The sequence below is a fragment of the Aquila chrysaetos genome, chromosome 5 (assembly GCF_900496995.4).
Source record: "Aquila chrysaetos chrysaetos chromosome 5, bAquChr1.4, whole genome shotgun sequence".
Classification (NCBI taxonomy): Eukaryota; Metazoa; Chordata; class Aves; order Accipitriformes; family Accipitridae; genus Aquila; species Aquila chrysaetos.
In genome coordinates, this window is record NC_044008.1 from 75,826,624 (window position 1) to 75,841,617 (window position 14,994).

The 14,994-nt window shown below is 54.9% G+C and overlaps 2 protein-coding genes across 2 annotated transcripts in view; one reads left to right on the plus strand and one right to left on the minus strand.

Annotated features, from left to right (window-relative positions):
- RBFOX3 (RNA binding fox-1 homolog 3) overlaps positions 1-14,994 on the plus strand; it is a 191,040-nt gene that overhangs the window by 285 nt on the left and 175,761 nt on the right. The window lies entirely within an intron of this gene.
- ENPP7 (ectonucleotide pyrophosphatase/phosphodiesterase 7) lies at positions 7,022-12,184 on the minus strand. Its single transcript, XM_030014031.2, has 5 exons — positions 11,911-12,184; positions 9,981-10,126; positions 8,494-9,114; positions 7,689-7,902; positions 7,022-7,110 (listed from the first exon to the last, which is right to left on the minus strand). The coding sequence occupies exons 1-5, from the start codon at positions 12,182-12,184 to the stop codon at positions 7,022-7,024; spliced, it is 1,344 nt and encodes a 447-aa protein (XP_029869891.2).

The window sequence follows — 14,994 nt, forward strand, 5'->3', positions numbered from 1 at the left end:
CGTTGGGCTGTCCCCGCTGCAGGAGATAGCGTCGCTGCTGGGGAGCCCCTGCATGATGGAAGGGGTGAATCGCCGCTTCGTTAGCGGAGCGGGGCCGACTCGGTCTGTAGGACGCGCCTGGGTCAGTACGGGGTGATTGTCCTAGGTCGAGCGCTATCACCTTTTATTGTTTTCCCTTTACAATTCCTGTGGTTGCTCACTGACCGGGGGAACTGTTAGAAGCATTTTTTTAACCAAAGGTGACACAGAAATGCAACCCGGCACTGCGCTTTTCCTTTCTTTAGAGTTAATTTACCTTTCGTCAGCTCTGCTCTTTGTGTGCAGCACGTCTTAAATTTTAGTAAAAAAACGTGTGCGACTTTCCATCCCCGTGCGCATGAGCCATGTGCGCGCACAATACAGCATTCACGGTGGTGTGTGTGCAGCTCAAGTGACCGGCCGTGCCGAGTGCCGGGGGGTGAGGAGTGCGTGGGGCTCGCCCGGCCGTCGGGATCTGCCTCGCCGGCTCTGAGAGTTGAACACCACCGGGAAACGAGCCCCGATTCGGGTAATGCCGGGTGGGCTCTTCTCCCAGTTAACCCTTGGTGCTGGTGTTCCTGAGCTCCCCGCGAGGATGCAAGAATAGAATAGCTTGTTCTATTCCTTCCCGGAGCGAAGAAGAAAAGGCTGGTGTGAGCGGAGGTGCTCTGTTCGCTGCTCGCTGAGGCCGGGGATAGGAAGCGGGAGCAGTGCTTGGCGTTCGGGTCTCTTTGGGGATGGCGTGTGTGCAGCGTTTGGGAGGCTGGTGCCTGGCGCGGGGCTGCGCCGACAGCTTTGTCCCTGACCCTTCGTGGCCAGCCCCGGGCAGCTCATTTCCAGCAATATCCCACGTTTCTTTAATGCTGCACAGCCCCAGCGCCTCCCACGTTCCCGCTCACGCCTCCGCGTCGACAGGGAGTTGGGCGCCCTTCGCCTGTCTGGGGGGGAAAAGGGCTGCGCTGCTCCGTGGACTGGAAATCTCCTTTATATCTGCGGGGGTTTACTGGGAACCGGTCCTGGTCAGCACCTGGGCTGCGGTGGGCTCCGTGCTTTCTGCCAGTTCTCCCCAGTTTGGAGCTGCAGGTTATTTTGCGTAGCTTAAAAGCTGCGTGTGATGGCTGGGGGCAGAGCGGGTGTTTCCTCGGAGCGCAAAGCACACCAAGGCCTGGCTGTTGTCCATTCTGGGGCAGCAGCTTTCTGTGGTTGATCACAGGTTTCCCATTAGTTGATGGCTTTAATGGAGCCATGTGATTAAATGAAAAATTTCTCTTCTTCTCAGTAAAGAAAAGGGAAGAGAACAAATCACTCTGAGCATTAAAAAAGCCTGAACTCGTGGCTTTGAAGATTTGCAAAAACAGGAAGCGAATAAAAAAATCCTACATTTGTTTATATGTTAAAATCTTGTGAGTTTTTATGTTGCAATTCAGATCTTTTGCTCTTGGGCTCAGCAACAGCAAAATGATCTTGCTGAAATCATAGCTGCCTACCGCTTCCCAGTGCCAGGGGTGCCGGCCCAGCGTTGCCCGGCTTTCTCTTTGGCATTTCAGGATGTTTTAGTGATGAAAAAAAAAATTGTCCGCGAGTGCCTTTTGCCCCTGCCTGTCTGCCTTCTGCTTATGCCTCCAGCTCCCCTGGGAAGGGCAGGGATGGTGTCTGCATGATGGGACTAAGGGCAAGGAGGGCTGGGGCTGCGAAGGAGAAACCTGGGGGAGTTACGGGTCCTGGCGCGGCGGGATGTCCCCTTTCTGCTGAGTCGGCCAGAGGGGACCGTCCCAGCCACGGCGCTTCCCTGGGCACCGCAGCCCTGAGCTGCTGCAGAGGCTGCACCGGCTCTGGCTGGGGCAGAGCTCCCCGGGGAGGTGCGGGAGGAGATGCTCACCCGCTGCTGCTGAAGCTGCGGCTCCACCTGCGAGTGCCTTTGGGCTGAATTCAGTGTTCTCCATCCCTGACAGAGACTTCACCTTCCCAGGGAAACTTGGGAACACGCAGTAAATAGCTTGGCTGCCACATTCCCCAGCTCCAGCCGAGCTAAGTGACAGCAGAGCCAATAAACTCAGCAGTCGCTGAGAAAACCTTTGGCATCTTAAAAATGAGACTCAGACTCCTGAACTCATCTGGTGCAACATAATTCTGTAGCTCTTCCCGAGTATGTCAGACATCCCAGGAATGCCGTGTATCCTGCGTTATGTTGGTAGTGGGGGGCTGTCACGCTGGGGTGGAGGTTTGCTGTCAGAGGAAGGTGTTCACCCAAAGACCAGAGCTTCCTGATGAAATGGATGGTGCCTCTGGCAGGTCAGGGGGTTTGGACCAGGCATACGACCAGGGCTGCAGGAGCAAGCGTGGTGGGGCCGGGCATCAGCCAGGGGCGAGACCCTGTCCTGTCGGGCTTTGTACCAGCGGTGAGGGATGCAGCTGCTCCCCGGGGGCTTGCAGAGCAAAGAGCCCTGACTGGGGAGGTGCAGGGTGGGGGTCGGGGCCATGGCTATTGCCACAGGATGCTTGGTCCCTGTCTTTGTGCCTGCACCCACCAGGAAGAAGGAACGTTGCCGGGGTGCCCCACGCTTCCCTCCAGCGCTGCGGGCTTGGGGCTTTCCTGGGTCAGGGTTAGTAGTAACGGGGTTTTCTGAGGGTCTGCCAAGTGTGCGCAATATTCCTGACTTCAAAGGATGAAGCTGGGGCCAGCCTGGGGAGCGGCTGGGCCACGGTAGCCATGTTTGTTGTGGGCAAATGGTGGTTGTTTTCCCAAGGCATCAGCCAATTGAAGCACAGAGATCTGCATATCATTTGGGCACCGCAGCCGAGTGCAGCCGGGTATGGAACTGTGCAGCTTGCAGGATGGGATGACCAGAGAGCACGTCGTGTCCGGGCCCCCTGGCTGTGTGTGGCAATTGTAGGGGCACATGCCACCCCCAGACTGGGCATTTCAAGAGGCAGCAGTTTTCCTGCAAACTGTGTGTATACCATAAATAAATACGTGTATGTATATGTTTGTTGTTATGTTACCGTCTTGGAGCAGTTGGGACCCCTGGGTAGCAAGCATCTTTCTAGTGCAGGAAAAAGAAAGGAAGCAAATGGTGTGGAAATGCATAGCAAATTGGGATGCAATACACAGCAGGGCTCTCCCTGCTGTGTGACCCCCAGCCCCGGGGAGGGGGGCGGTGGGGAATGAATTACTTGGGGATGGGAGGGCAGGCGGAGATGCAGCACTCGGCAGAGCAGGGATCTCGGATGAGCCCAGCCACGCATCAGGCAGCGACTGCGTCCACCAGCACAAACCAGTGGTGGGTTTGCTGGCAAGGCCAGGCAGGGCTTTGTCTGTCGGGTAAATGTTTGGTGGAAATGTCGTGTGGTGAAAGCGTACAAGGTGTTAGCTGCAATGGGAAGGGCCGGGAAAGACTCAAAGAAGGACACGCAAAATTTGACAGTGTCTTCTGGATGCCAGGGTTTGCCTGGGGAGAGGCTGGGCTGGAGACTGTTCCTGGGCTGGGGAGCGGGGGGTCAGCAGCTGGTTTAGGCTGTCACAGCTCTGCGTGTCTGTGGGGTTAAACTTCCTCACACCCATGGGGGAAGGATCTGCCTCACCCGTCCAGCCTGGCGCTTCCATCCATCATTCCGGGGCTGTATTGTCAGAGGGGAGGAAAGGACTGGAAGATTTAACTGTGTGACCTGAATCTCCGGAGCATCACTTGGAGCAACCCCGCATGTTCTGGTGCAGCCAGAGCTGCAATGGGTGCTGTGTGCTGGGGACCCCCCAGCGGCTGCCAGAGGGGCGGTCCCAGGCTTGTGCTGCTGAGAGCTTCAGCTTTGTGTTATTACCGAGCAGCCCCGGAGAGGGGATTCCTCCCCGTGGAAGCCACCGAAGCCTTTCAGGCCGAGACCTGGCGGCAGTTTATAGCCCCGGGGCAGCGGCCGGTAACGCCGGGCACCGCGAGTTCCACGGGCAAGGGGATGCTCCTGGCCGGGGTTTTATCATGAGCTCCCCCCCCCACCGCGGTGCCGGGCTCTGCCGGGGGCAGGGGGGGCAGAGGGGGGGTCGCGGGGCGGTGAGCGCTGCTCGGGAGCCACCGCCCGCCGGCTGCCGGTACTGCACCGGGACACGGCCCGCCGGAGCGGCGGGGGCTGGAGCGGGAGCAAAGGCCGGGCCCGGCGGATTTTGTCAGACGTGTGTGTGTGTGTGTGGGGGGGGAGCCCAGGGGAGCAGGAGCTGGCAGAGGGCGGGGAGGGGGCACAGGGAGAGGGTCTGGGGGGGAGGATGGAGAAGCAGGGCCGGGGGGGTGGTCGTCCCAATTCCTGCGCTGCTCAGGGACACACAAAGTTCAGAGGATGCTCTGTGCTGTAAATACGGTGGGACTAAAGAAGTACCTTGTTCTGTGCTCGCTTTTTTCTTCCTCCTCCCCCCCCCACCGACTCCCAGTGAAAATAGCTGCCCCAGGGTATGTCTAATGGCAAGCTGTGTGATTTCAGGGGCGATGGAAACCTTCCCAGCAGGGACATGGCAGCGTTCAGTCCTCAGCCAGAATAGTATCTACCTCGCGGGAGACTTTTCTGACAGAGCCCTGCCTGTTGAATCAAGAGCTAAATTCCCATTCAAAGCTGAGGCAAAAATCAGCCATTAGGTAAGGATTCCCGTCAGGAGGTTGGTCACTATAAACTCCACGTTGCCTGTGTGGGTCTGGGAACTAGACTGGGACCAGCCCTACGAGCATCCTGCTCTGTACCTGCCGCAGCTGACCGCCGGGCACCCTGAGGATGCCTGGCACAGCGGCATGCGGAGCCTGGCAGTGTTGGGTTATGAGCTCTGTGGGGTCTGTCTGCTGGCATCTCTGGGATACCAGCTTCACAACTGAGCTGGTTGCCTCCATCTGTAAAATGGGCACGGTTGTGCTGACCTGTGAGGAAAGTCCCAAGATCTCTGGCAGAATTACTGGGAAAGTTGCTATGCGCTGTATTATTAATATTATTTTAAATAATATTTGCAGCGCTGGACCGTGTGGCTCCCCTTTCAGAGCCTCTCCGTTGTTTGCTGCGGGGCTGTTTGTGCTGCATGCTGCCGGCCTGACCCCCCCCACCCCCAGCACGGTTTCAAGCCAAACATTTTCTTCCTGTTTTTCCGAGTGGGGCCTGCGTCTCTTGTTTCATCTCGTTGGGTGAAGCCGATGCAGGGAAGGCAGTGAGCAAGTCTCTATGGCAACAGATGTTTATCGAGCCCCTGAGATGAGGCACAGGGTTGGGGAGAGGCACTTCAGCATCTGGGATGGGGTCTGGGGCAGCTGCCACGCTAACGCCACGCTGGAAGGGCCGGGACCAGGGCTGCGGGATGGGGGGGGTGTCCTGCTCCCTGTACCCTAAGCCCCAGCATGACTGAGGGACCCTGGGCTGCTCCCTGCAGAAAGTTGGGCTTTGTACGAGGGCCCTTTGCATGCAGGATGCACCAGCCCTGCTGTGGAGCAGGTACCACATGGGTGGCACAAGCCAGCACGGGCTCTGCGTGGCCCTGGGCTCGGGAACCACAGGGCTGGGTGTTTGCTTGGAGCTGGGGGGGGGGCCTGCCACATCCTCTGTCTCTCCAAAATACATCAAGGATTAATGCCTCCTCCCAGAGCTCCCATGAGCTGAATGAGGGCTGCAGATGCATTAAGTCTCATGAGTGCTGCTATGGAATAGTGCAGCTGGGGCCCGTCCTGTCCACGGGTTTTGAGCTCAGGCGCGTGTAGGTGGTATTTCCCATTTTTGTCCACAGCCATAAGGGACAGAAAGACAAGCAGAATGGTGCTGAGGGCACCCAGGGCTCTCAGGGCAGAGGCTGGAAACACTGATTGACTTTGGGATCCCTCCAAGGCTCTCGGGCCAGGTGGTTGCCCTTGCCGGAGCAGAGCTGGTTCTCCCAACACCGCTGTCGCAGCCAGCCCAGCCCTGCGGCCAGCAGAAACAAGCCGGGCCTCACTGTCTCCTCAGTGCATCCAGGCTGTCCACTCTGTGCTGAAGCCCAGCACCGTTTAGAGGAGGCTCCCGGCGCACTCAGAACAAATACTTTTAATTGCTTTAGATGCTCAACACGTATATTAGCTGTTCCTGGGTCAAACCGAGTTGGAGTTGTCCTGCCTCGAGCAGACGAGGAAGCTGGGGTAACGCAGACACGGGGTGACCTTGTCAAGGTCAGACTGTACATCAGTGCCAGCTTCCACAGTGGTACATCCTGGTGTGCACCCCAAAGCTTGGGAGAGGCACCTCCCCCCTGGGGACTCAGTCATTCTGGAGGAGCATGGATCAGTAATTTGGGGAGGTTTTGGGAACTCTCTACAATTCTCTGAGACCGGGACTGGTTTTCTTCATGAGCCATGTCCTTCCTCATCTCGCCACACATTTCTGGTAGAGCTGCCTGGAACTCGGAGGCTGCCAAGACAGGAAAGCACAGCACTGCTGTTACTTATTTCACATATATGCAGCCTGTGGATATCAGCTGGGTGTGCGCCATGCTGGAAGTGCCAGGAAATTAGATTGAGAATTACTTGCCCTGCTGGGTCTCCAGGCACATGTACACAGTGAAGGCGAGCAGCAAACTTATGTCCTTATTTCTCGTGCAGCCACACACAGGCACAAGCAATGAAGCATTCACCCCTCCTTCGTGACACTCACACAACTGCCCTCCTGCCCAGACCCAGTTGCAAGCAGAGGCCGGAGAGCAGGGGGACAGTTAGGCAGCAGCAGGCAGGAGGCCAGAGGGATGTCCAGCCCTTCTTTCTAGCCCAGCAAACGCCCCGGGTGATGTCAATGCTGACCTGGGTAGTAAAAACCCAGAGTCCCTCTGCTTGAGGTGCAAAGGGTCTGCTGTGCCCTGCGGAGAGCGGCTGGTGGGCACCGCGCAGCATGGGCTTTCACAGACGGACAAACCCCAGAGAGACCAAGAGCAGATGGGGCACGTGCCTGCCTGGACAAGGGCACTTCCAGGGGGTTTTCTGGATGTCCCTGGAGTCAGTTACCTCTGATGGGGGGGGGGGTGTGTTTAGTATATTCCTCCCCAGCATCCCAGAACAAGAGCAATTCCCAGCATCACCGGCAGCTTCTTGGCAGGAGGGAGAGGAGCACTTGAACCTGCGATGCCTAGAGGAGGAATTTGGCATTAGCCGGGTGCCCGGTCCTGCCCAGGTGAGCAGCAGCCCCGGCCCCCCCTCCCGGCAGGCTGCGAGTCGGGGGAGCCTGCGCCGGGAATTAGGCACCCACAGCCACCCGCTCTGCCCCCGCCCCCGGGGATGAGGCTTTGCTGGCCTCAGCACTGTGCATCTCCTGCTGCTGAGCGCCAAGGGCTGTGGGGAGCTTTGCTTTGCTCTAGGGGGACATTTACACCCCGTTAAAGCGAACCCTGCCCGGTTGCCGAGCCCGCGGACCGGAGCGGGGGGCTGGGGGGGGGACGGGACACGACACGACGACCCGCAAGCTGAGCGCTGCGGGGGGGGGGGGGGGGGGGGAGCAGGCGGCGACGGGGCCGGGGACCGATGCCCGGTCCCCGCCGGTGCCCCGGAGCCGCCGGACGGTGGCGGGAGCGGGAGGGGCGGCAGCCGCCAGGTGTCGCTGTTCCCGCGGGAATCCCGGCGGAGCGCGGCCGGGACCGGCGGGCGGCGGAGCGGGGGGGGGGTCCCGGGGCCGGAGCGGGGGTGTTCCCCGGGACTCACGCAGCATGGGCTTCACGGCGTCCAGGGAGCCGTCGTGGGGCTCGGGGGTGATGCCCAGCAGCTCGCAGAGGAGGGCGTAGACGTTGACGCTTTCGAAGGGCTCGACCACCAGCCCCTGCTTGAAGGCCGGTCCCACGGCGCGGAAGATGGTTTTCATGTTCATGGCCTCGTTGTCGAAACCGTGCTCGCCTTTGTTGAACTGGACCTTGTATCTCTGAAAGGGAGAGAGGGGATGTGGGTGCCCAAACCCTTCAGCCCCCTGCCCCCAGCACGGTGTCCGGGATACTGGATGCCTCCAGCTCTGCTGCCTGTGGCTCTCGCGTGCCATGTTCCGCAGCCACAGGGTTTAACAGTCTGCTTTCTTTGAGTTTTTGAAGTTGATCTAACGATGTTAAACTTTGCAGAAGCTGGAGGGTGCTGCCTAGACAAAGCTGTCAAGCAATTACATCTTGCAGGTTCCCTCCCTAAATGTCAGCGCATCCAAATTTCATTGCACTGAGGAGCTTTGCAATGGGAAGCTGCCTGCTGGCCTTGACTTTGGGCCTTCCCTTAATGCCAGGCTAGGAGGCGATCCTGCAACTGATACTGTCTTCATGCAAGTTGTGCTCCAAGACTCCTGGACCCTTTTTTGTCTGAACAGCAGAGAAGGTCTTTACACAAAGAGCTGGAATTTCCATCTCTTTGTAGGGAGACCAATCAACGTGAAGGTGTAAAGCCGGGTAGGTACTGGGCTGCTATGAGAAGGGCAGGAGGAGAGAGGCAGATTCCCAGAAGACAGTAAGGTATGTCTGTGCATATATCTTACCCCATGGATCACGTATCCTGGATCACTGTACAAGAGGAGCGGGGTGATCCGGGGATGGTTGGCGTAGTGGAATCTCCTCGGGAAGTCTGCTTTCTTGTACACGTGTAAGTTTGGGTGGGCATTTTTCAGGACTGAATACACATGCTCTAATTTTCCTTCTTTTGGCAGCAATAGTCCATTTGGTCCATAATCTAAGAGTTCAAACTGGATGTCTTTGAACGTGAAGTTCTTTACGCTCTTGATGTGAATCTCGTTGGTCTTTATGACGGTCTCCATGCCATGGTCAGATGTGATGATGAGGTTGAGGTTTGATTCCAGGCCACTTTCCTTGATACGCTGCCTCAAGTAACCGATGGTTCTGTCCACCTGCTTGATCATGTTTTTCCTCTGTGGGGATTCAGGGCCGTACTTGTGTCCTGCTGAGTCCGGCTCACCGAAGTAGAGGGCGATGAAGTCGAGGTTGTTCACCGTGAACCATTCCATGGTGGTGTCAATGTTCTCTCTCCAGTTGGTTTCGTTGCTGTAGTTGAACAAGAGGGGTTCCACCAACTTCATATTCACTTCTTCCCCTTGATATTTTGCTCTTCCTCCAGGGAAATAGATAGAGCCTGTCTTTAAACCCTGTTAGTGGAGACATTGCATAAACTCACCTGAACTTCCTCTACAGCATCTTTCCATCTGTCAATGCAACCACCTACTAATGCGGTTAGTTCATTCAGCCCCCTAATGTCTACCTCTGCCTCTAATGAGGTTTTCTTGCTCATTGCCAATTAAAAGTGATTAATTGAAAACACTGCCCTTCCCAGAATTCCTGCATGTTGGTTTTCTCACTGTGTTAGTAACACTAGTTATAACTTTGGAAACAGTGACCTGTTTGTACCTTGCATGGACCCTCCAGCTCTTGACCATCAAGACATTAAGGTGTGTTTTACTCCAATCATATAAGCACTCACCCTGAAGTCAGTGGAGCCAATCTGGCAGGTTAAGACAGGCAAAGGTACGTGTCTTGGGCCAGGTCTCAGGTCCTGTCTCAAAGCCAGATTCAAAGCTTACTGGGACCTAGGGAAGCCTTGGTGCAGTCCCCAGTGAAGAAGGGACCAGCCCCTGATGCTGCTGCCCAAAACGTCCTGGGGGAGGCTGTGGAAATGAGGAATGTGCCTTGGAGCATATGAAGCCCCTGGGCTCGTGATGCTCCCTAAGGAACCGGCTGAGGTTTCTTTAAACAGGAAAAGAATAACCTGTTTTATTAATGTCTTAATAAAGCTGAAATGCATCTATTATTTTTTGCTATTTTTAATAGAATGATCATAATTATTCCTGCCAGTGTCTGGGGATTTCATTTTTTTGCTAATTAGCCTGTCGTTTGCAGTGAGGATGTTAGCTCATGGCCACTAGAGATCGTGGCTTGCCTGTAGCTTTTACAACATGATTGCAGGCAGGATCCGTCTGTGCAGGGTCTGTGCGTGTGAGGAGGCTGCTGCACTCGCCTGTCTCTGAGCGGTGATCCAGATGGGCAGGCTGCCGTTGTCCCACCAGCTGTCTATGTCTTGCGTGCTGTGGTAGGGCAGCTTCTGACCCGTGCTGGTGTTGAACCACATGTTGTGGATCACCCCGTGATTCTCCAGGTATCTCCCTGTCAGGAGAGATGGAGGAGGAGGGGGTGAGCCGGGCTGTGACTGGGGGGGTCTTGCCCCTGCGCTGGGCAATGGGCCATCTCCGGGTCAGCGAGGAGCTTCTGCCTTTCGTACCCCATCCCAGCTTTCCCTTTGCCTCTGCCTTGCCTCCTTCCTCCCTCTGCCTTGTACAAAGTGGGGTTCCCAGGGCAGGGAATGAGATGCTGGGGGGATGCCTGCTCCTCACATGGGTGGGTTGATCCCAAGCGGGTCTCACCCAAATCCCAACTGGGGCACCCTCACCCCTGGAGTGCCGGTGCTGCCTGCAATTGCTCCTGCCCTTCTTGGCACGGGGGTGGGGGGTGTTTCACCGTTACCCTGCATTTAACTAATTGCTTTGGTGTTTCGCTTTCTCTGTTGTTCACAACCCGTGAGGTCAGCATGCAGCAGAAATTCCTGTTAGAAATGAGACGAGCACTTTGTACTATTATATTTCAAGCTATTTTTATTATTCTGGTCCTGAAGACTGCACAGTTACTTCTGCACGATATCCCTGTCCTCCCTTGTATTGACAATGCCTCTCTGCCTTTTCTCATCAGCAGATTTCATTAGCATGTTCCACTCTTTTATGCCAAGGTTATTAATTAAAATCTTAAATAAGATTGGCTCCAAAATCAATTCTTCAGGAATGCCCCCGTTGCCCTCCCTCCAGCGTGACAATCTCCTCTCAGCATCACCTGCTGTCCTCTACCCTGTAGCCCCTTACTTCCCCACATTAGAGATTTTGTACTAATCTTCATCTTTTCCATCTTAACTAACGATTTCCCGTGTGGCACTGTATCAAATACATTACTGAAGTCCAGAAAGATTAAATTTAGTGCATCTCCCTCGTCTAAAAAATCATTTATCTAATCAAAGGAGGCTGTCAGGTTGGTCTGGTGCTATTTACCTTTGATAAATACAGGTTCAGTTCTATCCCTTTCTGCAGCTATTGCCTGTCTCTCACTGACTGGGGAATCTGGATTAGGAGAATATTGTATGGAATATTATTTTGTGTTTGTGCCTGTAATTATATTTGTGTGTTTGCAATGTTGTAGCTTGTGTTGTACTCCAATATGTACACAGATTAGAGGCTATCAATATTTGGCACCTATATAATAGATAATGCAGGTAGGCTAATAAAAACAAAGGGAGGACACTGTAGTGAGAGACTAATTTGTGCCAGAGCTTAGCACTAGTGACTAAAGTAAATGAAGACTTAGGCTGCATGAACTATAATTTAATCTTTGTTTTGTGACTCTAGTAGGTAAAGAAGTATAACTAAACTTTAACTACAGGCTATCCTGTAACAAAAGAGAAGGAAATGTCTCAAGACACAGACAAAAAGGGTGCCTGGAGGCTGTGAGAGTGAACCAGGAGAAGAGAAGACCCCAGACGCTGTAAACAGGACTGGATTAGCAGAAATGCCATCAGGAAATCAGGGAACCTATAGAGACTATAAATCCAGTAACAACCGACAGGCATCCAGCTCGAGCTGCAGATCACATGTGTTAGGAATAAATATATACAAAAGAGTTGAGCTGATCTGTTATTAAAGCAGAACTTAGGGATGAGCCCTGTTGGAGGGGCCTCCGTGTATTCTAGCACTTTCTGCAACTATTGCCTTGTCTCTAGCTTCACATGCTGCTGAGGCTGAATGGCTGCTTGACTTAGTGTCCTTCACTGATGCATAAGCTTTAAATTTGCCCTTCCCCAGCCTGCACCCTGTGCTGCTCTGCCTGGCTTGGGGCTGGGGGGGACTCACCGGTCAGCAGCGTGAAGTGGCACGGGCTGGTGATGGTGATAAAGGCAGGAGTCATATACCGCGCCTTCACCCCCTCCGCAGCCATAGCATCGAGGTTGGGGGTGTCCACGTCCTGGTCGTAGTTCCACCGAAAGCCATCAAAGGACACCAGGAGGACTTTGTTGTTGTTGGATACCTGCTGCACGGGGATACATCTTGCTAAAGAGAGGGCAGCAAATAGGAACCCCAGTGAAGTGAACATCTTCATGCCCTTGAACTGGAATACCCCAGACATTCAGAGAGCTCACTTTAATACATGTGGGATGGGACTAAGTTCAGTTCTTATCTAATCTTGCAGTTGCTGATCAGATGCATGGCTTCATCCGGCACGTTGTCTCAGAATGAGCCTCTCTCATTTTTGTCTAGCTGAAGTAGATTAGCTTAGATTTCCTTCTGGGTCAAACACCAAATCTCCCTCCTCCATCAGTGGCATTGGATGCTATTTCAGTACTCATGGAATGGGAAGAATTGCTCCTGTGGCGGGACGCTGCCTTCTGCAGGCAGCCTGCGCGAACCCTGCCACCCCAGCACCCTGTGCCCCAGCCGCCATCCTTCACCCTGTGCTGGCTCCCTGCAGCCTGTTGCGGTGTCCTTTCCACGCTCCTAGCTTTTGGTGCCCTGCTCTTTGGTCAGCAGTTCAGCTTCAAAAGGCAACCCCCCCCCCAACCCCAGGGCCACTCAACCACCTCGAGCACGGTGCTCAGAGGCTCAGAAAGGAGCCTGGATTTACCCTAGGTCCTTGAGTGTGGCTTTGTGGAGCTACATACTGGGGAAGGAGGCTCTTTCCTGGATCCTGCCTGTACCGGCAACCTCCAGAGATGCTCCCGAGTGTGAGCCCGGCTCTGAAGCCCCCATGTCCCAGCCCCCAGCCCAGCTCCTGCGGCTCGGGCTCTGCTGCTCACCGTGGGTGACCCTCATCCGCTCGTGCATTGCTGAGCTTCGCCATATCAGCATCCCATTTTATCAATATCTGCTGGTTTTATGACTTCTCTGGAGTTTAATCATTGCTGACGACTCATTTCTTGGCAAAACTGAGTGTAAGGCTTTTGTAGACTTATGTAACAGAGGTTCACTTGGTTCCCCAGCGTCTGAACTCTCAACCTTTGTGTCTTTGCTGATCTCCTTCTGCTCGGGTTCCAGATTTATTCCTTGTTGCTTTGCTTCCTAATTGCCCAGCCATCCCCGCCCTCACCAAGCAGAGCCGTCTCCACTGGTTTTCCCCAACACTGTCTGGGGTCATTCCTTGGCATTTCTCCCCCAAGGGTGAGCTGGGCAGATGAGTCTCACGCGCATGCCATGTTTTGTCCTTCCCGGCCCGTGACCGTCTCTTTGTAGACCCGAGCATCCCTGAGTATTCCCATCTGGACCGATTCCTCAGGGTGCATCAATGTCTCAGCTGCCTCTTCCCCTGCGCTTGTGTTTCCTAGGTCTGACATGGGATAATCGTGCAAGGACACTGTGAGAGGTTCGAGCGATCCCACCAGGGACCTCATGGCTGACACAAGCCAGGAGCGCAGCCTTGGGTGCTTTGTTTGCAGACAGTGGAAACGAACCCAAGCTGCACTGGGATGGAGCCAGCCCTGAGCCCCGAGCCAACCCCTCCTCCTGCTAACAGAGGGTATGGGGTGGGTGTTGGTCTGACAGCAGCCCAAGGGGAAATCCTTTTGCTGGGAGCCAGGGCTGTGGGGCTCTGCAGGGCCCTGCTGGGCTGTGCTGGGCTCTGCTGGGTGCTGTGAAGCCAGAGGGTGCTGGTATGACCGGCACATTTGTGCACCCTGGGTTTGGCCAGGCTGGAGCAGAGTGGTCATTCTGCTGGGGTTGTGTCTGTCTGTTCCAGTAGCTGCCGTGTGTCTGGACAGCGGAGAGCACCGGGAGAGAAGCTGCTTGCCGGGCCACCCACTCTGCCAGCCCTGGCACTGCAGTTCACTCAAGGAACTCTTTTGTTATCAGTGTTAGCTGCCCTCGTTCTGATACCATCCTTTCAGCGAGGACAGAGGGGCCTGGCAGGCACTGAGGGTTTAAAGGGCTCATATGATAAAGATGTTATTGCTTATCAAGCTCAGGGACAGTCCTAAATATTCAGCGTGTTGTTCTGAGGTGAGTCAATAAGTCTCCAAGCCATTGCTAACAGCACAGGGAAGGTCCCGATAAGTTATCATGTTGATCAGCTCTGCTGGGAGGGAAGAGGCTAGAGAGAAGGAAGCACTGCTCTAATCTCGGAGGAATATTTAATAACAGGAGTGTCTCAAGGCACGTTTTGGTATTTGGTATCTGAGGAGCATGAGACACAGATAAAGAACATCACCTTTGGCCACCCTGCCTGAGGACACTGTCCATCTCCAGTTAAAAAGGCTGATGCAATTGATCTTGCACTAACAGCACAGCACCCTGGGTGCTTATCCTATGAGCAGATGTGCCTGAGGGGCTGTGGCTGCTCTGGGGACACCGTGTCCCTGCTCAGCACCCTCTGGATTATGGGCCCCTTGGTGACAGCACTGATCCTGCATCCTTGGAAGCACTTACGGGACCATGCAATGAGCTATGCTCTGAGGGCGCGAGTTGTCAGTCCCAACACCTGACTGGGGAAGATGGTCCCTGCAAAGGCATGCTGGGGCCGAAACTGTCCTTCCCACACTTGTGTACCAATTAACTCAGTGAAGAGAGATGAAGGGGCTAGAAGATAGAAATCATGAGCACAGAGAAGTCATCCACCAGTGGAACTGCCCTGTTTGTCTGAAATGTGCTGCTCGGGGGCCCAGCCTGTTTCCAGCCTTTGGAAAAAATGACATGCTGAGCTCCCCTTGGGCGAAACCGCAGCTTCCCTGCAGCGTGTGAACGCATGCGGGCAGTGCTGGGCAGCTGCCGGGGGTCTGTGCCGGGGGGAGCAGTTTGGTCAGGCAGGCAGGGGCCAGGTGGTTTTTCCTTCTTTAGTTTGTATTTTTAAAGGGAAAATCAAATTGCAAATTTCTCAGGGGTGCCACTTGAATTTCAGTCAGGAATGTCACATTTCATCCCCCATGAGTGGTCACTCGGATCCGCAGGGCA